The 26,520-nt window shown below is 39.5% G+C and overlaps 1 protein-coding gene across 4 annotated transcripts in view; it reads left to right on the top strand.

The window, feature by feature from the left end:
* The window catches only part of MAPKAP1 (MAPK associated protein 1), a 243,342-nt gene that overhangs the window by 35,083 nt on the left and 181,739 nt on the right, over positions 1 to 26,520 (top strand). For all 4 annotated transcript variants that reach the window (XM_047699107.1, XM_047699106.1, XM_047699109.1 and 1 more), the window contains one exon: positions 13,665 to 13,813. In XM_047699107.1, coding sequence (XP_047555063.1) covers positions 13,665 to 13,813 — 149 coding nt within the window. The remainder of the gene's footprint in view (positions 1 to 13,664; positions 13,814 to 26,520) is intronic.

Raw genomic sequence — 26,520 nt, 5'->3', positions numbered from 1 at the left:
GAGAGAGAGAGAGAGAGGGAAGCAGGCTCCCCGCTGAGCAGAGAGCCCGATGTGGGACTCGATCCCAGGACCCTGAGATCATGACCTGAGCCGAAGGCAGCGGCTTAACCCACTGAGCCACCCAGGCGCCCCAAGTTTGCTTCCTCTTCATGCAAATCCAGCAACTTAGCTGTTAATACTTCTGTATTATATGTGAGAAAACTGTAACCCAGAGGCTAAGTAACTTTTTAAAGTTACTTACAAGTAGTAAGTGGCAAAGCCAGAATTCTTCTTCTGGCCAGTCCTACCCCAGACACTGTAGTCTTTCTACTCACCTCCATTCTGCCATACTGTTGGCAGAAGGGAGCTGCTCCTGGACTCTGGGTATTGAGGAGGCTTTGTGTTCCCTTACTCCTTTCCTCCTCTGTGTCAGCGGTGGCTAGGGTTTAGGAAGGTTGCCAAGGCCCCTATATTAAAAGAAAAATTTCATTACAGGAAATCTGAAAGAAAATATAAAAATGAAAACAAGCAACCAATATTCTCACATTCAGAGGAACTGCTGTTGTTAACATTTTGATACATTTTTTTCTAGATTCTATTTACATAGGTATATATATTTTAAATATTCTAAACATACCTCTTATGATCTTTTTTGTATGTACAAATAGTACATAAATGCAACGTTTTGTCTTGTCTCCGTATTGTCCCTGCACTTTTACATTTCTTACTAAGGTTATTTCCAGATGTTTTGTATTTTGTGCTATCCTTACAATTAACGTCTTCTTCCCCATAACTTTTGTTACTGCTCTTGTGAAGAAATCTGTTGTCTTTATCTATTTGTTTTGTGTCCCCACTCACTGAATCCTTCTAGTTCTAATATACATTCCATATTCCTGAATGCTACTGTATGTGCTTTCTCATAAGCCTGATGATAATTAAATTTCTAGACTATTGTTTTTTCAGTTCTCTGTGTGTTGGGGACTCCCAACTGATTCTATTGTTCAGAACCCTTCAGCTGCCAATGACATAGAGCAAGTGAAGTTGAAGAGCAGCTTGAAGTTGAGCAACTCAGGAGGTACAGCTGTGCCTTATGAATGGCTTGGAACCAGGAGGAAGGGCTCTCATTACCAGCCCCCATCTCATTTCTGCTTTTTTGTGCTCATTTGCTCTCTCCTTCCTCCCTCTCTTCTGCCTCCCTATCCTGGCAGCTCGCTCGCTCTTTCTTTCTTTCTTTGTTTCTTTCCTTGTTTCTTTCTTTCTTTCTTTCTTTCTTTCTTTCTTTCTTTCTTTCTTTCTTTCTTTCTTTCTTTCTTTTTAATTAACATAAAATGTATTATTTGCCCCGGGGTATAGGTCTGTGAATCATCAGGCTTACACATTTCCCAGCACTCACCATAGCACACATCCTCCCCAATGTCCATAACCCAGCAAGCCTATCCTTATTCCCCATCCCCCAGCAACCCTCAATTTTTTTCCTGAGATTAAGAATCTCTTGGGACGCCTGGGTGGCTCAGTTGGTTAAGCAGCTGCCTTCGGCTCAGGTCATGATCCCAGCGTCCTGGGATCGGGTCCCGCATCGGGCTCCTTGCTCATCGGGGAGCCTGCTTCTCCCTCTGCCTCTGCCTGCCATTCTGTCTGCCTGTGCTCGCTCTCTCTCCCTCTCTCTCTCTCTGACAAATAAATAAATAAACTCTAAAAAAAAAAAAAAGAATCTCTTATAGTTTGTCTTCCTCTCAATCCCATCTTACTTCATTTTTTCCCTCCCTAGCACCCAAGACCCCCCGCCCTGCCCCTCAAATTCTTCATATCAGAGAGATCATATGATAATTGTTTTTCTCTGATTGACTTACTTCAGTCCACATAATACCCTCTAGTTCATCCACATCATTGCAAATGGCAAGATTTGGGGTTTTTTGATGGCTGTATAGTATTCCAGTGTGTATATATACCACATCTTCTTTATCCATTTATCTGTTGATGGACATCTAGGCTCTTTCCATAGTTTGGCTATTGTAGACATTGCTGCTATAAACATTCGGGTGCACGTGCCACTTCGGATCACTACATTTGTATCTTTAAGGTAAATACCCAGTAGTGCCATTGCTGGGTCATAGAGTAGCTCTATTTTCAACTTTTTGAGGAACCTCCATGCTGTTTTCCAGAGTGGCTGCACCACTTGCATTCCCACCAATAGTGTAGGAGGGTTCCCCTTTCTCCGCATCCTCGCCAACATCTGTCATTTCCTGACTTGTTAATTTTAGCTGTTGACTGGTGTGAGGTAGTGTCTCACTGTGGTTTTGATTTGTATTTCCCTGATGCCGAGTGATGTTGAGCACTTTTTCATGTGTCTCTTGGCCATCTGGATGTCTTCTTCTGGTAGCTATTTTTTCTACTTCTCTTCCGTAGTTAATCATTTAACAAGTTTTTAGTTATCTCCCCAAATACACAAGGACAGCTAGGCCTTTGTAGGCCTAGAAGATACAGCAAAGAACAAGACAAAGTCCCTGCTTTCATGGATCTTGTGGGGGAGATAGACAGTAAACAACCTAGTATTGTCAGAATGGGATAAGTGGCAAAGCAAAAAACATATTCAGGTAAAGAGGATGAGGAATGCTAGGTAGGGAATTTTGCTATTTTATATATGGTGATCAAGGAAGACCTCATTGGGAGGGTGTTGCTTGAGCAGAGTTCTGAAGGAACGAGTCAGGCAGATACTGGAAAATGGGTGTCCTAAGATGAAGGAGAGTGAGTGCGAAGGTTCTGTGATGCATGTGTGCCTGATGTATCCAAAGAATAGCAAGGAGGGATACCCATTGACTAGAGTAGAAAAGGGGAAGAGTGGGCCCAAAGAGGTGGTGAGAGAGCTGATCATGGAGGATCTTGTAAGGAACTTAAGTTTTACTCTGGGTGAAGTGATTTCATCTGAGTAGGGATGTGATTGATAAGCTTCTTACTCCCTCCACTCCTGGTTTAAATTTAAACAACTTTTTATTATGGAAAATTTTAAACATATACAAAAATAGAGAGTGGTGAAATGAACTGCTGTATACACATCACCCAGATTTAGCAATTATCAACTTAGGGCCAGTCTTGTGTCTTTTCTTGATTTACCTCCTCTCCCCTTCCAGATTTTTTTTTTAAAGATTTTATTTATTTATTTAGAGTGCCCTCAAGCCAGAGGGAAGGGCACAGGAAGAAGGAGACCGTCTCAAGCCAACTGCTCACTGAGCTCAGAGTCTGACTTGGGGCTCTATTCCATGATTCCAAGATCATGACCTGAGCTGAAATCAAGAGTCTGATGCTTAACCGACTGAGCCACTCAGGCGCCCGTCCGACCCCCTACCAGATTAATTTTAAGCAAATCCCAGCTATAGTATAATTTCATACCTAAATACTTCTGTATTTTTTAATGCATAAGAAAACTTAGCAGGAATTCTTTGATATTAACAAACATTTCCCTGATTGTCTCAAATATTTCTTTTTTCTTTTGCCAGCTGTTTGTTCAGGTATAGCTCTAAGGTCCACACATTTGGTTGACATGTTCCATTTCCTTTTTAATCTATATAGTCTCCTTTATTTTTTTTCCTTGTAATTTATTTAAGGAACTGTGTCATTTGTCCTATTGAATTTCCTACATTCTAGATTTTGCTTATTGTATCTCTGCGGTCTCATTTAATATGTTCCTCTGCTCTCTTTATTTCCTGTAAACAGGGAATTGGATCTAAAACTTGGCTAAGATTGAAGTTTGATTTTTTGATAAGAATATTTTGTATATGCTGATCTATAATTCATATTGCATCATATTGGGAAATATGGAATAACTTCTTGTCTTTTTTGTGCTGTTCAGATTGTTGGTAGAATTAGATGTTCTTCACCCATTTTTAAGTTTCTCTCATCAGCCTTTCTTCTAATGGTTTTAGTGGTCATTGATGAGCTTTACCTAGATAAATTATTTCATTAGGAGTTGCAAAATAGTGATTCTAATTTTATTGGTCTTGATATAAAGACCAGCTTTTCCTAATGTATTACTTGGTTATTCTCAGATGTAGTCACTGCAAGAAAGACAGGATAAATGCTTAATTCTTACCTATTTCCTTCTCCAGATCTGGCCAGGATTAGCCATTTGTTTCGAAAATCTTAGTTCTTTTTTAGTGGCAAATGGCATTGAAAGACCAAAACTTGAACTCTAGAGGTACTCACTGGATTGGTTTCTTCCTTATAGGCCTTTCAGGGGATAGAGCTCAGAAAAAGATAAGAGGAAATACATTTTTAGTTAATGCTGATAACTCCTATTTGAATTTAGGATTATGGAGTGTTTACTTTGGTTTTATGTTTATGTATCTTTTCTCCTATGCTAAAAATCCTGGTTCCAGAATAAAAATATCACCATCATTACTAACACTATGATTACTAAAAACAGTTTGAGATTTTTTTTTTTTGCCCTTTTGATATGTTCCATTAGGGATATACAAATTGCTGTGTGATAAAGTTCCTTAAAATAATTTCTCTCTTTGTAGTTAAAATGCCAACTCAATATTACACTTAGGTTTGTTCATTTCATTTTGCTTTTATTTTTAGAGATTGTACTTCTAATTTTTCTTTAATAGCTGTATAAAACATTTATATGGCTCCAAAGTTGAATACATAAAACAGGATAAAATCAGAGAATTCTAGTTTCAATTTTTTTTTTTTTTTTTGAGAGAGATTGAGAGAAAGGAGCATTGGGGGGCAGAGGGAGGGAGAGAATTTTAAGCAGACTCCACGCCCAGCGCAGAGCCTGGCAGGGGCTCCATCTTAGAGTCCTGAGATCATGACTTGAGCCTAAGTCAAGAGTTGGATGCTTAACTGACTGGGCCACCCCGGTGCCCCTAGATAGTCAATTTGAAAAAGGTTTTGGTTTTTTGGTCCACTTAAATCTCTATATAAGTATATTTATATTCATATACTATTCTTTTTAGGTTACAGGTAGCATATTGTAGGGGCGCCCAGGTGGCTCAGTCAGTTGAGCTTCTGCCTTCACCTCAGGTCATGATCTCTGGGTCCTGGGATGGAGCCCCGAGGCTCCCTGCTCAGCGAGGAGTCTGCTTTTCCCTCTCCCTCTGCTCCTACCCCCTGCTTGTGCATGCCTGTATGCTCTCGCTCTCTCCCAAATAAATAAATAAAATCTTTTTTTAAAAAGTGTACTGTAGGGTGGCTGGGTGCCTCAGTGGGTTAAGCTGCTGCCTTCGGCTCAGGTCATGATCTCAGGGTCCTGGGATCGAGGCCCACATCGGGCTCTCTGCTCAGCAGGGAGCCTGCTTCCCTCTCTCTCTCTCTCTCTGCCTGCCTCTCCGTCTACTTGTGATCTCTCTCTGTCGAATAAATAAATAAAATCTTTAAAAAAAAAAAGTGTACTGTATACACTATTTTATGCAAAACTTTTTTCACTTAGCAACACATTCTGGGAATATATAGAGATAGGCTTCATTCCATTTTATAGCTTCGGAATTCAAATGAAATTATTTGTAGTATGCCATGATATGGATATGCCAGAGTTTAGCCAACCTGTCTCCTGTGAAGGACATTTGATTGTTTTCAGGCTTTTGTTGTTGCAAATGGCACTTCAGTGAATAGCCTAATGTATGTGTGTTGTGTTATATTTTATTTTCCTCAGTGTATCTAAGAATCCTGGAAGTGGTATTGTTGGGTCAGACTAAATATATGATTTCCCTTGATATTGCCAAATTCCCTTTCATAGGTGTTTTTCTGTTTTGCATCCCTCTAATAACGTACAGAATGTTATTTCCCCATATCCATAAAGTTTTAGATTTTTGCCAATCTCATAGATGTGGAATGGTATCTCAGCATAGTTTCAATTTACATATCCCTTGTTATAAATGTGGTTGAGCATTTTCCATTTGTTAAGAGCCATTTGAATATCTTTTTCTGTGAACATTTCATATTTCTTGTCCATTTTTCCATAGAGTTGTTCAATGTCTACTTTTAGAATCTGTATATAGTAGGAATATTAACCTGTCTTCTTTCCTACTTTATCATGTTTCTTTTTACTTGGCTAATTTTTTCCACACGCAAAAATATTTTTATTTTTATTTTTATTTATTTATTTATTTATTTGACAGCGAGAGAGAGAGAGAAATTATAAGTAGGCAGAGAGGCAGACAGAGAGAGGGGGGAAGCAGGCTCTCTGCTGAGCAGAGAGCCCAAAACGGGGCTCGATCTCAGGACACTGAGACCATGACCTGAGCTGAAGGCAGAGGCTTAACCCAGTGAGCCATACAGGCACCCCAAAAGTATTTTTATTTTATGTGGTCAAATTGATCAATTTTTTTTTTTCTTATTGTGATGTTTATAGCCTAACATTTTAAAAGACTCTTGTTGGCTGGTGTGTTGGAAAGAGACTGGTGGGAGCAGACCTGGGTGAGGCAAGGGCAGAAACAAGATCAGTTTGAATGTGGTGGTAATAATCCAGCATTGGGGGGCGCCTGGGTGGCTCAGCGGGTTGAGCCGCTGCCTTCGGCTTGGGTCATGATCTCAGGGTCCTGGGTTCTAGCCCCGCATCGGGCTCTCTGCTCAGTGGGGAGCCTGCTTCTTCCTCTCTTTCTGCCTGCCTCTCTGCCTACTTGTGATCTCTCTCTGTCAAATGAATAAATAAAATCTTAAAAAAAAAAAATCCAACTAAACAGCATCCTTCTAAAGAATGAATGGGTCAACCAGGAAATTAAAGAAGAATTGAAAAAATTCATGGAAACAAATGATAATGAAAACACAACGGTTCAAAATCTGTGGGACACAACAAAGGCAGTCCTGAGAGGAAAATATATAGCGGTACAAGCCTTTCTCAAGAAACAAGAAAGGTCTCAGGTACACAACCTAACCCTACACCTAAAGGAGCTGGAGAAAGAACAAGAAAGAAACCCGAAACCCAGCAGGAGAAGAGAAATCATAAAGATCAGAGCAGAAATCAATGAAATAGAAACCAAAAAAACAATAGAACAAATCAACGAAACGAGGAGCTGGTTCTTTGAAAGAATTAATAAGATTGATAAACCCCTGGCCAGACTTATCAAAAAGAAAAGAGAAAGGACCCAAATAAATAAAATCATTAATGAAAGAGGAGAGATCACAACGAACACCAAAGAAATACAGACAATTATAAGAACATACTATGAGCAACTCTACGCCAACAAATTTGACAATCTGGAAGAAATGGATGTATTCTTAGAGACATATAAACTACCACAACTGAACCAGGAAGAAATAGAAAGCCTGAACAGACCCATAACCAGTAAGGAGATTGAAACAGTCATCAAAAATCTCCAAACAAAAGCCCAGGGCCAGACGGCTTCCCGGGGGAATTCTACCAAACATTTAAAGAAGAACTAATTCCTATTCTCCTGAAACTGTTCCAAAAAATAGAAATAAAGGAAAACTTCCAAACTCATTTTATGAGGTCAGCATCACCTTGATCCCAAAACCAGACAAGGATCCCATCAAAAAAGAGAACTACAGACCAATATCCTTGATGAACACAGATGCAAAAATTCTCACCAAAATACTAGCCAATAGGATTCAACAGTACCTTAAAAGGATTATTCACCACGACCAAGTGGGATTTATTCCAGGGCTGCAAGGTTGGTTCAACATCCGCAAATCAATCAATGTGATACAACACATTAATAAAAGAAAGAACAAGAACCATATGATACGCTCCATAGATGCTGAAAAAGCATTTGACAAAGTACAGCATCCCTTCCTGATCAAAACTCTTCAAAGTGTAGGGATAGAGGGCACATACCTCAATATTATCAAAGCCATCTATGAAAAACCCACCGCAAATATCATTCTCAATGGAGAAAAACTGAAAGCTTTTCCGCTAAGGTCAGGAACACGACAGGGACGTCCGTTATCACCACTGCTATTCAACATAGTACTAGAAGTCCTAGCCTCAGCAATCAGACAACAAAAGGAAATTAAAGGCATCCAAATCGGCAAAGAAGAAGTCAAACTATCACTCTTCGCAGATGATATGATACTCTATGTGGAAAACCCAAAAGACTCCACTCCAAAACTGCTAGAACTTGTACAGGAATTCAGTAAAGTGTCAGGATATAAAATCAATGCACAGAAATCAGTTGCATTTCTCTACACCAACAACAAGACAGAAGAAAGCGAAATTAAGGAGTCCATCCCATTTACAATTACACCCAAAACTATAAGATACCTAGGAATAAACCTAACCAAAGAGACTAAGAATCTATACACAGAAAACTATAAAGTACTCATGAAAGAAATTGAGGAAGACACAAAGAAATGGAAAAATGTTCCATGCTCCTGGATTGGAAGAATAAATATTGTGAAAATGTCTATGCTACCTAAAGCAATCTACACATTTAATGCAATTCCTATCAAAGTACCATCCATTTTTTTCAAAGAAATGGAACAAATAATCCTAAAATTTATATGGAACCAGAAAAGACCTCGAATAGCCAAAGGAATATTGAAAAAGAAAGCCAAAGTTGGTGGCATCACAATTCCGGACTTCAAGCTCTATTACAAAGCTGTCATCATCAAGACAGCATGGTACTGGCACAAAAACAGACACATAGATCAATGGAACAGAATAGAGAGCCCAGAAATAGACCCTCAACTCTATGGTCAACTCATCTTCGACAAAGCAGGAAAGAATGTCCAATGGAAAAAAGACAGCCTCTTCAATAAATGGTGTTGGGAAAATTGGACAGCCACATGCAGAAAAATGAAATTGGATCATTTCCTTACACCACACACGAAAATAGACTCAAAATGGATGAAGGATCTCAATGTGAGAAAGGAATCCATCAAAATCCTTGAGGAGAACACAGGCAGCAACCTCTTCGACCTCAGCTGTAGCAACATCTTCCTAGGAACATCACCAAAGGCAAGGGAAGCAAGGGCAAAAATGAACTATTGGGATTTTATCAAGATCAAAAGCTTTTGCACAGCAAAGGAAACAGTGAACAAAACCAAAAGACAACTGACAGAATGGGAGAAGATATTTGCAAATGACATATCAGATAAAGGGCTAGTGTCCAAAATCTATAAAGAACTTAGCAAACTCAACACCCAAAGAACAAATAATCCAATCAAGAAATGGGCAGAGGACATGAACAGACATTTCTGCAAAGAAGACATCCAGATGGCCAACAGACACATGAAAAAGTGCTCCATATCACTCGGCATCAGGGAAATACAAATCAAAACCACCATGAGATATCACCTCACACCAGTCAGAATGGCTAAAATAAACAAGTCAGGAAATGACAGATGCTGGTGAGGATGCGGAGAAAGGGGAACCCTCCTACACTGTTGGTGGGAATGCAAGCTGGTGCAACCACTCTGGAAAACAGCATGGAGGTTCCTCAAAATGTTGAAAATAGAACTACCCTATGACCCAGCAATTGCACTGCTGGGTATTTACCCTAAAGATACAAACATAGTGATCCGAAGGGGCACGTGCACCCGAATGTTTATAGCAGCAATGTCTACAATAGCCAAACTATGGAAAGAACCTAGATGTCTATCAACAGACGAATGGATAAAGAAGATGTGGTATATATACACAATGGAATACTATGCAGCCATCAAAAGAAATGAAATCTTGCCATTTGCGACGACGTGGATGGAACTAGAGGGTATCATGCTTAGCGAAATAAGTCAATCGGAGAAAGACAACTATCATATGATCTCCCTGATATGAGGGAGAGGAGATGCAACATGGGGGGTTGAGGGGGTAGGAGAAGAATAAATGAAACAAGATGGAATTGGGAGGGAGAGAAACCATAAGTGACTCTTAATCTCACAAAACAAACTGAGGGTTGATGGGGGGGAGGGGGGTTGGGAGGGGGGGGTGGGGTTATGGATATTGGGGAGGGTATGTGCTATGGTGAGTGCTGTGAAGTGTGTAAACCTGGCGATTCGCAGACCTGTACCCCTGGGGATAAAAATATATGTTTATAAAATTAAAAAAAAAAATCCAGCATTGGTAACTGTGGAAGTGGTTCTGGTTATATTCTGAAATTTTTGTTAATGGATAGGATGTTGGATGTGTGAGAAAGAGAAGAGTGAAGGTGACTCCCAAGTTTTTGGCCTAGCATGATTCAGTTGCCATTAACTAAGGAGGAGAGGCCTTTGGGAGGGGCAGGTTTGGGGAAAGATTGGTTATGGACATGTAAACTTTGAGATACCTATTGGACATCCAAGTGGAGGTATCAAATAGAAAGTTGAATATGTGAGCCTCTAATTTCAGGGAGTGTTTAGGTCCATGAATCATCATTTGGGAGCTATCAGCATGTAGAGGATATTTATTTAGGTTTTCCGTTTTTATTTATTTTTTTATTGAGGTATGCTTTCTAGATTCTGAAATGTGCAGATATTAAGTATGTAGTTCAATGACTTGTGACAAACATATACACCTGTGTAATCCCAGTCAAGTATAGAGCATTTGTGTACCCCAGAAAGTTCCCTTGTGCCTCTTTCTAGTTAGGCTGCTGCCCAGAGGCAGCTGTTGTTCTAATTTATATTACCACGACTTAGTTTCTCCTTAAGTTGATAATATTTAAAACAGAAGGCTGGATGAAATCACGAAGGGTATGAATGTGGATAGAGAAAAGAAAAGGTCCAAATACTATGACATGGGGAATGTCAAAGATTTGAGGGGAAAATGAGGAATTGGCAAGAAAACTAAGAATGAGTAACCTGAAAGATAGCATGAGAGCCAGATGGAATGGAGTCCTATTAAAAAAACAATTTCAGGGTGCCTGGGTGGCTCAGTGGGTTAAGCCTCTGCCTTCGGCTCAGGTCATGATCTCAGGGTCCTGGGATCAAGTCCTGCATCAGGCTCTCTGCTCTGCAGGGAGCCTGCTTCCTTCTCTCTCTCTCTCTCTCTGCCTGCCTCTCTGCCTACTTGTGCTCTGTCTGTCAAATAAATAAATAAAATCTGTTTAAAAAAAAAAACTATTTCAGAAAGGAGTGAGTGATCAACTGTTTCACATGCTGTCACAAGGTCTTGAAAGATGAGGATTCAAAATTTACCAATAGATTTTAGCAACAAGGGGATCATTGGTGACCTTAAAAACTGCTTTAACGGAGTGATAGGGCCCGAGGGCCTGATTGGAGTGGATTTGAGGGAATGGGAGGAGAGGAACTGGATAGCAAGAACATACACAGTCATTTTGAGAAGCAGAAAAATGGCGTCATAAGTGGAAGGGAGTATAAGATCAAAGGAGGGTTTATTTTTATTTATTTATTTATTTGGAAAGATTTGTAGAGAGAGTGCTTACATGCAAGCAGGGAAAGGGACAGAGGAAGAGGGAGAGAGAATCCTCAGACAGATCCCTGCCAGCACAGAGCCCAACATGGGGCTCAGTCCCAGACCCTGAGATCATGACCTGAGCCCAAACAAGTCAGATGCTCAACTGACTGAGCCACCCCGGTGCCACCGCACCTCACCCTGCCTTTTTTTTTTTTTTTTTTTTTAATATGAGCAGTATTTCGGGTACCTTTGTGCTCATGCATTTAATCCAGTAGAGGGAAAGCTGAAAATGGGAGGGAATTGCCTGAGTGATGCCCTTGAGTCAGCAAGAAGTCAGTCCCTGGATGCCCAAAGGAGGGGCTGGCCTGAGGTAGGGGCCGAGGCAGGTTCTTCATGGAAGTAGGAGGAAAGGCAGGTAGTGGTACAGGTGAGAACATGCAAAAGGTCTCTTTTGGTTGTTTCTGTTTTTCTGTGACTCAGGAGGAAGGAAGGGAGGGAGGAAGGGGATGGAGGTGACGGGAGAGGAGGTGGGGGACAGAGGAAAGAAATGTCAGAGAAATGTCAGAAAGAATTAGTCTGAGAATGGCATTGTTAATATATCATCTCTTCAGCCCCAACCTTACTGATAACAGTTGTGTGACTTTGGTAAGTCACTTTTGTTTGCTACACCTCCGTTTGTTTATGGAATGAGTAGTAACCCATCTCTTAAGGCTGTTGTGAGGACAAGTTGAGAAAACACCTAGCATTGTTCCCAACCCATAGTAGGTATTTAATAAAGGGTTATTCCTTTCCCAAGTGTAGCAATAAAACTATTAGTAGATTATGCACAGAATAATACTTGTAATACTTAGAATACCATGAATACCCTTTTCAAATGTCTATTTAACATCTGTTGTCCTTATATATTCAGATTCTGGAATTGGAGAGTCAGGTGCCACATTTTTAAAAAGAATTAGATCTTTTTCTCCTGATTTGCCACTTCCGTCTATAGGGATTGATTGGATAAATTTATCCCACTAGTTTGTTGAAAAGATGGTTTTAGTCACGTTTTTCAAAAGTTCTAAGTCACCATTTCAGAGTTCTGTTTGATCTAAGTTCAGTTTGGCTGTACTTAAGAATGGAATGGGGTTGTACCTATTCATTGCGCATTTTAAGTTCTAAGATTGATTTAAAAAAAATTTTTTTTTAAGATTTTATTTATTTGACAGAGAGAGATCACAAGTAGAGAGAGAGAGAGAGAGAGAAGAAAGCAGGCTCCCTGCCTAGCAGAGAGCCTGATGTGGGACTCGATCCCAGGACCCTGAGATCATGACCTGAGCTGAAGGCAGAGGCTTAACCCACTGAGCCACCCAGGCAGCCCTGATTTTAAAATTTAATATGGAAATTTTCTAATATTTACGAAAATAAAAAGTGTAAAGTATAATAAATCTCCATGTACTTACCTAGCTACCACCTTAAATGATATTCAGATTAATATGGACACTTAAATGATCTTTGAGAAGATGTGGAACTAACTTGTCTTGATTTACTAATGAGTAAGAGCTAAAGATTCTGATTTAATAATAATTTGAATTCCTTCAATCATTAATTTATTCATTGATTCATGCAACAAAATTTATTGAGGGTCAGCTTTGTTCATTAGTGCCTAATGGCTAAGAGCCTTGCCTGATTGCAAATCTCAGCTCTGCTACTTACTAGCTGTGTTGCCTAAGGCTAATCAAAGTATTCTAAGCTTCAGTTTCCACATTGGCAAAATTAAGATAATGCTAGTATCTACCTCATAGTTTGTTAGGTTTGTTAGGAGGAGTAATTGAGATACACTGGATTGCTCGGTAAATGTTAGCTGCTGTTATTATAGATATCATTTCTCATTTTCCTCCTCCTCCTCTTTGTCTTCCAGATTTTGTGCTAGGTGTCCCTGGAGAGTATGAGAGGATTAAGATGTAGACCTTCATCTTGAAGAACTAGAATTCTAGAATCCCAGAGTATTCGAGCCAGGAGAGATTTTCAGGATTATCTAGTTCGGCAAGCCCAGAGAGCCTTAGTGAATTGCCCAGTATCACAACATCTTTAAGTGGCAAAGCCAGGCCAAAGCTCAGGTCCTTTAGTTGTGAAGGCTCTTGTGACAGAACGGCTGCTCTGTTGGCTTGACTGTGCCCCACTCCACTCCTCAAACCCCAGTCCTTCCAAATTGACAGTCCTGACCTGTTTTCAGGACTCTGCCTTTTCAGTGTGTAAACATCGAAGTATATGTGAGGCTTTTTGCACATATTGGACCTGAATGTGCCCTGGACACTCTCTCCCTGAGATTCCAGGGAAGACGTGCTAGGAAAGGTAGACAGGCTATCTCTCTGTGTAATCACAACGATGTTCTTATCTTCCTCTTGTATCACAGCCCAGGAGTTAAAGTCACTGTTTGAAAAAAAGTCCCTCAAAGAGAAACCTCCAAGTTCTGGAAAGCAGTCAATATTATCTGTACGGCTAGAGCAGTGCCCTCTGCAGCTGAATAACCCATTTAACGAGTATTCCAAATTTGATGGCAAGGTAAGTAAAAATTAAACGTTGTCTTTTTGAATAAAACCTCAGTTGTGTGGAATTGTTTTTGTTAGTATTATTAGATTTAGGGCTTCAAAAACGACTCAAAGTAATTATAGAATGTCATTCACATTTTCTATGACCGAGGATGTAAAAAGTTCTGAATTTGGGCTATATACTGTTTCCACAGCAGTATATTTGGAGGATTAAAACAAAAACAGTCTTGAGATGTTTGTCCATGTACTCTTTTTCTGTGTTTCATCTTCCAAGTATACTTGAGGGTTTGGGTTGTTGGGTTGTGATGAATCAAGGCCTGATGGTGTTGGGAAAGCTTTGAAGGTGGTTCTGGGGAGACAGTTTGCATTGTTTTGGTCTGATTCTTTATTATAACTGTAGAAATTGTTGAGCTTAAAGCTTCATTTCAGATTTCTAGGCCGTTGTTTTTATGTCAGTATTTCATTGTAGGGAATCTTGTTTGACACTCGTTATGTGGGATGACTTTATTTTTTTCTGTTTGTTCTAACACTTTGCAGTTTAAAAAATAAAACATGTCTATTTTCCTTTTAGAAAAAGGGCCATCATTGTAGGTGGAGTATAGTCGCCCTTGCAGCACCCTCTCTCCCCACGCTCCCTGCCCTCTGTGTCTCTGTGCAGAGCTGAGCTGGGCTTCTTTGAGGAGACAGTAGCAGTTGATTTTTATATTTATTGCCATTATATTTGCTGTCTGGCAGTGACTTGGAGGTGCTGAGTGATAGCTTGTTGCCTGGAGGGGTTGCGTACAATTTGTCTTATTTTAACACCACTGCAATTAATAAACATACAGGCTCGTTGCTTATGTTTCCATTTTTTCACATTCAACTTCTGGTTATGTGCTGGTTCTTTCAGTTGTCTGAGCAAGGAGGTGTTTTCTCTTCGAAACACTTCTACCTCATAAGGTTCCATATGAAGCATATATGGCCACAGACAAGTGAGGTTGTTGATGTTGGTGGGAAAGGAGAGCCAAGAACTGGAAACAAAATGTGGAAGTTCCATAAAGATACTAATATGCTCAGGAGTTGCCTCCAAAAAAATCTGAAAGGACTTTTAGTAAATGAGAGATTGTACTGCTGTAAAGCCTCTCTTTAGCCTGCCCCTCCCACGACTCCTGTTTCTTGTGGAATGTAGCAAAGAGAAGGAAGGGTCCCCCTAGGGGACGGGAATGTCAGTCTCTGGAAAATGGAGAGTTGGACTGTAGGATTTGTTTTTAAATACTACAGTTGATTCATTTAGATATATATGTGTGAGCGTTATTATTGGAATTAGGTTACATGGCTGGAATTTATTTGCTTCCTTTGTCTGATACCATCTCATTGTTTAAGGACATAATTGCTGGAATAATTACTCTGTAAAAATACTTGATGCCAACAAAATAGTACAGATATTTTAAAATACTATGTCCTAGAATTCCTATTATACCACTAGATTTTATTTTATAAATTACTTAGCTTTGGATTTGAGAGAAAGTTGTAAGGTGTCTTTGGTATATATCTAACTTTCAAAGTGCCAGGGAAAAAGTAAAAAAAAAAAAATGAAGAAGCCATTTCCTTGGTCACAAAGGAATTATTTTTGCTAGCTGTGTTTACACTTAAGGCTCTCCATACTTTTGTCATATCAAATCTATTTGTAATCAGCAGAAGGTATATGCATGGAGCAGTCACCATTACACTTTGATTAAGAAAGATTTATATATCGATAAGTCTATCCCATGATGCGATGCTATTTTATTATTAGCCTCCATATTACAAATGCTAAAATACAATTAAACTCTTGTTCTCATCTATTATTTAATATTGATGCGTTTGGCAGATATGTAATGAAAGTGGCTAATATTTGAAGGATATTGTACTGTACATATTAAATTAGTCTTTATCTTTGTGAAATGCATCAATATGATATTCAATGACATCTCAATGATTAATAGAGAATTACACTTGAGTCAAGCCTTTTTGTAACCTAGAAATTAAAATGACTATTCAAATAACACCTCAAAATGATCAAATTAGCATTTTGTGATTGCATAATAATGGGATTGTAGTAGTTATAACAGCGCCATGGCTGCCTCTAGAGTTAAGATCATGTCAACCCCTTGATAATAAAGCCTTTCTGTGAGAGTCGACTTTAATAATTTCCAGATTGATTCTTCCCATAAATCACTTGACGTTCAGCACTAAATTTTTGTTACTGTTGTAACTTAAAATTATTTTATTTTTATTCAGCTCATATTTAAGAAGTGAAATGAGTGTCCTGTTTTAATGATTCACCATCTTGTCATTGAACTCCATGTTTTTTGCTTCAAATATAAGGGTTTTTCGTGGACTTTGATAGTCCTTTTTTTTTTTTTTTTCCTGTGAAGGTTTGTTAAAGCCACTAAAATATGTACAGAGTTTTCCTGTACAGATATTCACAATGCTTTTCTTGGGAATAACGCTTGCCTTATTTACATAATTAACCGAGTTGCTTAGGTCTCTTGGGCAAATGGTACATAATTGGGGAGAGAAGGGGATAGGGAAGAGTTTGGGGTCTAATTAAATATGCTAAAAAACTACTTAATTATGTATTTCCTCAAGAGACTGACTGCTGTGAAATCCTCCTTAAGATTAAACTAGCGTTAGATTTGAAAAGAGGATTTTGTTTTTGGTGTGGCTTTACAATTCATTGTAGGTAAGCCAGCATGTCTAGTGTCTTTAATGGTTTGTGCAAACTGGATTGTTGTTGGTTTTAGTGATTCTAAGGGTAAGCATCTTTTAGCTATTATGCTAAATTAAAGCAAATACTATTCAGATAGTGGTACCTGTAGCAGTTTAATAATTTCATTTTTAAAAAGTGTTGATTAATAATTTCTTAGAGGAATACAATTGAGAGAGAAAGACTGTGCTTAGGCATGTGCTTTGTTGTAATTTTAATAATTTTTTGGATCTGATTTATTATTATGTTCTCTTTAGTAAATTGGTGATGCTGTGACCTGTTTTAGATTCATTGATTATTAGTAACTCTGTTTACTGATGATTTGAAAAAAGTCCAAAATAGATTGCAAGTGGCTTTAAGGAATGCTTGCTTGGTTGCACAAGGCAAAACCAGGCTCAGCCATCTGCCTGCATTCTTTGGGCTTGTTGAAAACAGGCCTCAAAAAGCTTAATTAACAAAATCTCTGTTCTAAAGATTGAGATAATCAGAAAACTTCTTGTGACAGTCCTTCTGATTTCACTGTATGTGGGATATATTGGGTTTGACAAGGAGTTGCTTTGAGGGAATGGGCTCATTCATGGTAAGTGAATACTCACTCAGCACTTACGTAAGTAGCCCCAGATACGTGAATTTCTGTCCTGTCTTTCTACCTGTTTCATATGAAGTCATGTTTTTGCAAGTATCTAACCCTTTCCATTCCATGCCTTATCACTTACTTGAGAAACTTTTGCTAGTACATCACCACTATTCTGGTTAAACTGAATTTGCAAATATTATCATCATTAGTAGACTGTTCAAATTTTATTTTATTTTATTTATTTATTTTCAAAAAGTATTTATTTACTTGAGAGAGAGCAAGTGAGAAAGAGAGCATGGGTCGGGGTGGGCAGAGGGAGAGGAGGAAGCAGACTCCCTACTAAGCAGGGAACCCCCCCCAACTTGGGGCTCAATCCCAGGACCCCGGGATCATGACCTGATGAAAGTAGACGCTTAACTAACTGAGACACTCAAGCGCCCCTTATTTTATTTTTGTAAGTAGGCTCCATGCCCAGCTCGGAGCCTGGTGCAGGGCTTGAACTCACACCCGTGAGATCAAGACCTGAGCTGCGATTAAGAGTCAGCAGCTTAACTGACTGAGCCATCCAGGCACCCCCATTAGAATTTTAAATATCCATTTCCTGTCAGTATAGTTACTAACAAAGAAATGATAATGATTATCAGTTTTGGCATCTTGGTCAGATTTTCCATCTCTCCAAACCTCAGTTTCTTTACCTATTAAAGAAATGAGAGTTCTTCCTCAAGGCTGATGAGACCATCAAATAGGACAATAGTAGGGTAGAGCACCTAGCACAGTGAGAAGCAGTGTAATTTACTTTGTGACCTATTTTGTAGTAAGACCTGAGTTTGAATTCGGACCCTACCACTTGACAGTGTTGACCTCAGGCTAGTTACTTAACCTTATGAAGTGGTCCAGTCCTTGTATGTGGGTTGAGATGATGGTAATGTTCTTTCTCCTGAGGATTAATTGAGATAAGGTCTCTTTACCAAGACAGGTAGCACATAATGGGAAGCACTCAACAGATATCCCACTTCCGCCCCTCTCTGTAAAGGATGAGGGCTGGTGATGTCGTCCCTTCTTAATGTACTTCATTAGATATTGACAGGATTGAGTGAAAGTGTGTCTTGAATCCAGGAGTTCAGAATAGCATTGTTCAACAGGACGTGCAGCAGACTGGGTGAAGTTCTGCCCGAAGTCCAGCGAGTCCAGTGAGGCTTTGAGCTTTAACTTTAAATAGGAAGATTGAGTCAAGTAAGTACTTCTTCTTTTTTTTTTTTTTTTTTGGCTGTGATTTTTTTTTTTTTAAACATCGTAGGAGAAGGCAGTTCAGTATTAGTCATTGTTTGGTAGTTTACTAAAACGTGAAGAATTTCTTTGACTTCGCTAAATTCTACTCTAAATATAAGGAGAATGTTTGCCTTGAGTGCTTAAAAAAGCAGAACCCCTTCTTGTTCATATAGACAACCTTGACTGTGATTGTGTTAACTTATTAGAAAGTAACTATTTCTCTGTTAGAAAGTGTTTTAACCGAAGCTGCAGAGAGCATGGGGGAAGGGATAATTCATGAGTGCTAATTGCTTGGCTGTTAATTTTCATAAGTGTTGATAGAAGCAGTTCCTTAAATTAAACTTTGTTTAAAATGTATCAGGGGAAATATTCCACAATGTCGAGCCTGAAGTGAAAATTAATATGAATGCTGTGGCAATTAACACATACTGGTTAATAGCTTTTAGCAGCATTTTGGGATGATAGTCCTTAAATACATTTTTGCATGCTGCTCTTGTTTCAGCATTGTTCCAGTCTATGTCTGGATAATTATGAACAAATGTTTTCTACAATCATGGGCATTAAATAGCTCTTTTCAAAGAAAGTCACTTAAAACTTCGCAGAAAAGCATGAAGCCACTGAGAAATGTGGCAAACTTAGGAAAGGTCAGCGAATTGAAATTGCGTTTAAAAAAATTGCCTTGATCGCTTCTTGGCCTTTTGGCTAAGATCAAGTGTAAAAAAAATTGCCTTGAGAGGAAAATGCTCCTCATTTGAACTTGGAATATTTGCTATTGTAATGGGAATGGTCCCTCTAATATGTTAAGCAACTTCAGTTCAGGATCTCTTTCCAAAAAATTGTAATCTGGACTTTATTGTTGGTTATGTTTCTAGATAGTGGCTTTTGCTTAGGGCTGCCTGAGCTGAGGTGTGGTTTTGAGCCTAAGAGCCTCCTGGTTTTTGAGTTTCTTTCTCGTTTCCACCCATCAAGTTGACCAGCCCCCCACCCTTTCTGGGGTTCACTTGCTTTTAGTGCCCATCCAGAGACAATCTAAGAGTATTTTGTTTTTTTGTTTTGTTTTGTTTTGTTTTTAAAGATTTTATTTATTTGACAGCGATCACAAGTAGGCAGAGAGGCAGGCAGAGAGAGGGGAGGAAGCAGGCTCCCTGCTGAGCAGAGAGCCCAATGCGGGGCTTGATCCCAGGACCCTGGGATCATGACCTGAGCCGAAGACAGATGCTCAACCAACTGAACCACCCAGGTGCCCAGTCTGTTCTATTTCTGAAGGAAGAAATTAGGTATTCGCCACCTCTTTACATATTATGATATACTAATAGAAGTACCAAATTCATTATTTTAAGGATATCTTTTAACGAGATTATTTCCCCCTTACCATTGTATTAATGCATTTCTCTTCCTGTTGCTTGACATTATACTGAAAATCCCAAGGAGAGATTTTGGGATTTCTGTCTGGGTGGTACTCAAAATGAATTAAACAGGAATCTTACCATGAAAGACAGTGTTTTCAGCATTTGACTCTGCAGTTAAATTCTGAAGACTGAGTTCTTAAAACTAGCTCACTCCATTTGGAGCTGTTTCCGTCCAGGCCTTGTTTCTGCCAGTCTGTAGAGGCTTCTTCTGATTCTAGAGGAATCTTCTTAGAAATTCCTGTCAGAGGTAGAATTGACCATTGGTTTTAGAGGCTTCTCAAAGGAAGGCAGAATTTTGCAGTAGAAAGAACATAATTATGTTCTTGAATTAGGCTTGAATTAGAATTCCAACTTTGCCACTTACTTGCTGGGGTGATATCAGGCAAATCACTTTATCTCCTTTTTTTTTTTAAAGATTTATTTACTTATGAGAGAGAGAGCCCGAGCAGGAGCGACAGAGGGAGAGAGAATCCCAAGCAGACTCCACACTGAGCACAGAGCCCAATGTGGTACTCAATCCAAAGACCCTGAGATCATGACCTGAGCCAAAACCAAGAGTTGGATGCCCAACTAACTGTGCCACCCAGGCGCCCCTCACTTTACCTCTTTGAGCCTGTTTTCATATGTCTAAAATGAAGTTAATGTTATCTTTAAATGTTGTCACAAAGATTTAATGAAAAGGGGAGTTGCTTACATAGAAAGTGCCTGGTGCATGGTCAGTGCTGAGAGGTTTATTAGTTTCCTTTCATTTTACCACAGTGCCATTCATTTGCTTCATATTTAATGAGGGCCTGCTATGTACCAGACACTGTTAAGTAGAATCTGGATTCAGTGGTGAACAAAAGCATAACCTGGTTTCGATCTCATGGAACTTTTTCTCTCGGCTAGAAGATGGATGCTACGTAAACAGTCATCCTACTGATTGCAAAGTTGCCATCATAGTATAATCACAACTGATTAATCACTAAGTACCGGGGAGAGGCAGTTGAGACCTTCAGAGTTTTATCATAGGGGCATCTGACCTACTCTAAGGGGTCAAGGATGGTATCCCTGTGAAGGTGACTCTTGATTTGAGAGCTGAAGGATGAGTAAGAGCTGAGTAGGTGAAGGGGGAGGAGAAAGGATGAATGGAGGCCCTGAAGAAAAGGATAGCTTGGCAGTTTTGAGGAATTGAAAGAAGGGTAGGTCTTTTGGGACCCGGCGGTGGGGGGGGGGGGTGTAGGTAGAGTGTGGTACAAGGTAAAGCCACAGGCCAGATCATGTAGGTCTGGTGGAATTGTCCTCTTTAAGAGTATTGGCAGACCTTTGACAAGTTTAAATGAGGAGATGAGGTAATCAGATTTGTGTTTTGAAAAGATCTGAAGGGAATACACTTGAGAAGGGTTTGTGAGGCCAAAGAGACCAATCAAGAAACTTTGCATTGGTCCAATTGGGAGAGATGGTAACTTGGGCTAACTTATTGGTGATGTAGAAGGAATGGATAAACTCAAGAGATATTTAGTAAGTAAAAGTGCTAGGACTTGATGATGGATTGCATGTTAAGGAATAGGGGAGAGAGGGGCTTCAAGGATGATATCCTGATCTGATTCTGACTTGTAGAACTGAATGGATGATGATTCCATCCCTGAATTAGGAAGCACCGAGTGGCGCATGGGTAGTTTAGTCAGTTAAGTGACCAACTCTTTGATCTCAACTCAGGTCTTGATTGCAGGGTCATGAGTTCTAGCCCTGGCTTGGGCTCCATGCTGGGTATGGAGCCTACTTAAAAAAAGGCCCTAAAATGAGGCAAGATGTTGACCTTCATGAGCTAGTTTGGGCCTGGTGACTGCAGATCACACTTTCTTACACATGCCCTTGAAGACACTACACTGTTTTGGTGGGGTAAGGGGTATGCGGCATACCCTTCTTGTTTGGTTTGTATTTGGGGCATGTGAGGCAAGGGTCTCTGAGGTGGGAGTGGACTGGGAGCCAGGAGCCTCTTCTTTGTCCCTACTTCACAGACAGCTTTGGAACTCTGGCTAAAGAATTGCCCTGGAAGTTGGTCACCTCTTACTCTGAAATGGGTTATACTCTCAGATGCCCAACCCAGCTCACCAGGCTGTTAAGAAGAGAAAATGAGAGAGTTATTTTAGATGAGGCAAATGTCAGGTGTCATTTAAGAAACTATATTGATTGTAATTCTTGGATATTAGGGGACTAAGAGGCAAAACATGGACATGTTTTTATTATAACAAGATTACTTTTGTAGTACTATCTTCTTCCTAATTAATTACCAGATTAGTAGACAAAATTTGGTTGGAATGTATATCAAGCACCGAGGTTCCAGGAAAAGCCTAGGAGACAGTCCTTGTAGGTGTGGTGAGACTAGGCATGGTGGGATTTTATACTGAGTGCCCTCATATGGGGCACCTTGGTCCATATAATTTGCAGTGAAGAGATTTCCTTGTGCCTCAGAGTACTAGACCCTGATTTTACTGTCTTGAAGAGAACAATGCAGAGAATCAAATGACAACCCAGGATCACTCAGCTGGGCATAGAATCTAAGTGTTCTTATTCTCAGAGGGTTTTGTTTTTGTTTTTGTTTTTCATTCTTAATGACATTCATACTTGCAAAATGGAAACTCGAGTTCTAGAAAACAACATGATAGAAAGAACATGGGTATGGAATCAAAAGATGTGGGCTTTAACTCTGGTCATGCCATGGGGCCTGGGACAAGTCACCTCCCATCTCTAAACCTTGGTTTCTGCCTGTTTAGTATGAGGAACTCAGCTTGGATGACCTCTTGGATTCCTTTTGTCTGTAAGGTTCCATCGTTTTGTGATTGGGGAGGTGATTGACACAGTGACATGTAAGTTATAAATGGGAAAACTTCAACTCTTGAAGTTTTGATCTTTGACGTGTATGTTGGTACTTTCCTCTTTTAATTGATTATAATAAAGCTGTGATGTAGGGAGTGTCACCTCCATTTTACGGCTGAGGACACCGAGGCTCAGAAAGGGAAAGTGATGCGCTCAGGAATACACTAATTATGTGGCAGAGCAGGGGTTCAACTCCCTTTTCCTTATTCCAGTACCACAGCTGTTTTTCCTACACTCTTTTACAGCCATTGTTACGGAGGAAACAAAAACACTGTTAATAATCGAAAAATTTTTAGATTTAAAAACAAAAGGATTTTCCTTTTACCAGGGCACTTGAGATCTGACAGACTGTTTTGGATCTTATTGTCAGTTGTGTCTATTGGGTAAGTTACTGCATCTTGTAAACCTCAGTTTTCTTGCCTGTGAAAAAAGAAAGGAGATACCGGGACTAGAGACCACAGATGCTTTTTTATTTCCACTGCCCTTCCTGGTGTGCAGAGTTGATTCATTTGTCTATCCAGCCAAGAAATTACTAAGCATCTATACTGTACTGGTTTGTTTCAAATGTGTATTATCTACAGGCTCTGTGCTAGGCACTGATAAGTAAGATAGGACTAACTGCCCTGGAGGAACTTGAAGGTAAGAGTGGCCATAGCGCCAACAAGTGGAGGAGCCACACTTCACAGTCAGGATTGTGCCTTGTGCTGTGGACTGTGACAGTGGCCCATGACATCAGGTCCATGAACAACTAACTGGAGAATAAATGTGAGAGGTAGTGTTGTAGAGACTGTGGGAGTGTGGAGGCAGCAATGATGTTCATCTGGTTTGTTATCATAGGTAGATTTGTCTGAACTTTGATTATACTGATTCCTAGACAGCAGATACTTAACTTTGGTCACTCTTATTATGAAGCCCAGCATGGCACTCTCCACACATAAATGTGGAAGTTTTTTTTAAATGGCAGTGACGAATTTCAAATGTCATTACTCTCTGAGGCTTGCATCTACATGGCACTATCATAAGAGCTGTGTTTTATTAATATCTCCACTCCTTTGTCTTAAATTGAAGTTTTAACACCTAGACAAAGATACATGTAAGAAAGTAAGTTTAGGAAATTTGCAAAATATGCTACTATGCAACCAAAGATTAAATTGATTTGTTATACATGCATTTAGCTACAATTCATTTTAATTGTCTGTATGAAGTTAAAAAGTATTAGTGTCAGATAAAGATTCATCACCAGAGCGTGATTTAAGGCTGGTGCTGGAGAACGCAGGCATGTGTTCTGGCAGATGTTTGTAGAAGGCGCTGTCTTTCCTGACAGCAGTTAAAAAGTATGGTTATAGTAATCAAATTGTGGTGCAGCGACTCAGAGGCTAGGGCCAGATTGAATTAAAATAGATATAAGATTTATGAATAGCAATAGCTGTGATAAAATTTCACTGCCTTCTTCAACAGGAAGGACTTTTTCCACAGTGGAAAGAAGAAAATCTAATAACCACTTTCCTAAAACTGTGGTTTTGCTGACTTTCATTTTCCCTTCCTAATTATGACATCAAAACAATAACTTGCTGGGTTTTTTTCAGCTATGATAGCCTCCCCCGCCTCCTTTTTTTCCTTTCTGTCTTATTAAGTGCATAGCATTCAAGCAAGGATTTTTTTTTATGATATTGTTTTAGTTCAGAAACAAAATTCAGGTAAATCTAGCCAAAGGATTTAAACCCCTTTTTATATAAAGTTTTTATCATTATCACCATAACTGTGTTTTATTGGGTTTCTATTTTATATCAGGTCCTATAATGGACCCTTGTTACTCCTCACAACATTCCTGTGTGTGAATATTATTACTGTTATACAGGTAAGGAAGCGAAAGCTTTATTGATTGAATAAATGATGCCTAGGATCTGAACCCAAATGTGTGAGACTTCACAGCCCCTTTCTTTACTGACTTATATTAGTTCTTAATTTATTCTTCTGCAAAAATTTATGACACTAAGATCTCTAGTCTTTTTATTTCCCCAAAGGCTTTGAGGTGGTTCTCAGATTGACACAGGACAAGCATTTCTTTACTATTCATGATGTATATGTATTAAAATATAGGGGCGCCTGGGTGGCTCAGTGGGTTAAAACTGCTGCCTTCGGCTCAGGTCATGATCCCAGGGTCCTAGGATCGAGCCCCACATCGGGCTCTTTGCTCAGTGGGGAGCCTGCTTCCCTTCCTTTCTCTCTGCCTGCCTCTCTGCCTACTTGTGATCTGTCAAATAAATAAATAAAACCTTTGAAAAAAAAAGAAAAAATAAAATATAATAGAGGACTTCTGTGTACTGTGGATGTGAGATAAAATGTCGGGAGCATGTTTTTGTTTAAAATTATACCTCCTCATATACAATTACTTAGTTAACTTTGGGATCAACTTTGTCCTATCACAGTTTTCGCAGAGATTTTCTTTTATTATTATTTTCAAAGATTTTATTTATTCATTTGAGAGAGCAAGAAAGAACAAACAGTGGGGAGGAGCAGAGGGAGAAAGAGAGAGAGAGAGAACCAGGCTCTCTGCTGAGCAGGGATCCCCATGCAGGGCTTGATCCCAGAACCTGGAGATCATGACCTGAGCTGAAGGCAGATGCTTAGCCGACTGAGCCACCCAAGCGCCCCTTTCTCAAAGATTTCAAAAAAATCACTAATTTTTTGTGATGGGAGTTGAAAAGACTGCATTCCCACTCTCCAGGTGTTTACAGTCCAGGATCAGCACACTGATAGGGATAAACGAGTGGTGTAGGCAGAGGATAGTTGACAGTTTCTCACCCGAGTGGATTATAGCCTTTTTCTTCTATATAGATATCAAGGAAACTCTGTGTCTTTTTGGGTAAATTAGCTTGGGAAAGAAAATCCAGGATGTTTTTTATTGTTCCTTGGTCATCTTCAAAACTGGGTTGTGTTCTCCTGTGCTATCACGGAGCTTCATTGCCCAGCTGGTGGGGGAAAGTACAGTATTTCTTTTACTTGGGACTGGCCAGAGTGGAGATTCTCATCCCATCCTTTTCGTAAGGAGGCTGGGATTGGAGTTGGAGTTTGCTCCTCTGGCTCTTCTAAAAAGTTGGAGATTCGGCTTCCTTTTCAGCTGGGCAGGGGTACTCCCCCACGGCCCCAGTGGCTCCGGTGTCCCTTTCCATTCATCTCCTTTCAGCCTTTTCTCTCCTCTCTTTCCTTTGGTGACACTTTATGTGAGCACCAAGGATCAAGAATGAGTTTCTGTTTGTCTTCAAAGCACTCTCCTGTTGTCACGATTTTGAGATTCCCCTCCACCTCCCACATGTTTGAGGGTCTGCTGCATTGTGACTGATGATTGTGCTATGTCTAACATGCTGTTGAATATTTTAAAAAAACACATTTTTCATATTCAATTAGATATACAGAGAAAAATGTTAAGATGTAATTTTGATCTTTAAATGCAGTTATGTAGAACTAGAAACGGATATTATCTCTTTAAATGAGACAGCAAGAATAGGTCTGTTGACCATGAATAATTTTTGTCAGTTTTGCTACCCCGGCAGATCCTTCATTAAGCGTTCAGCATTAAATTAAAATAGAACCAGTTTCCAATAGTAATTAACTTGAGTATATTGGGAGGCTATTATTCACATTAAAGTAACCTTTTAATAGCTCTGCCTTTAACTTCACTGCAGGTAATGACTTTAAAGAGCACTTATTAAAAGAGAAATGGTAATGAGCTTTAATAAAGCAGAACAACTTGAAAATTAAGAACCATTTTCTATGGAAAAGGATGTATAGGTGTGACTTCGATATTACATTAATGGTGCTAATAATTCTTTATCTAGTCTCTTAACATTAGCAGTGATTGCAAAGGGACAATTGTG

This window comes from Lutra lutra, chromosome 13, assembly GCF_902655055.1.
Source record: "Lutra lutra chromosome 13, mLutLut1.2, whole genome shotgun sequence".
Classification (NCBI taxonomy): Eukaryota; Metazoa; Chordata; class Mammalia; order Carnivora; family Mustelidae; genus Lutra; species Lutra lutra.
This window is presented reverse-complemented; position numbering and strand designations above follow the sequence as displayed.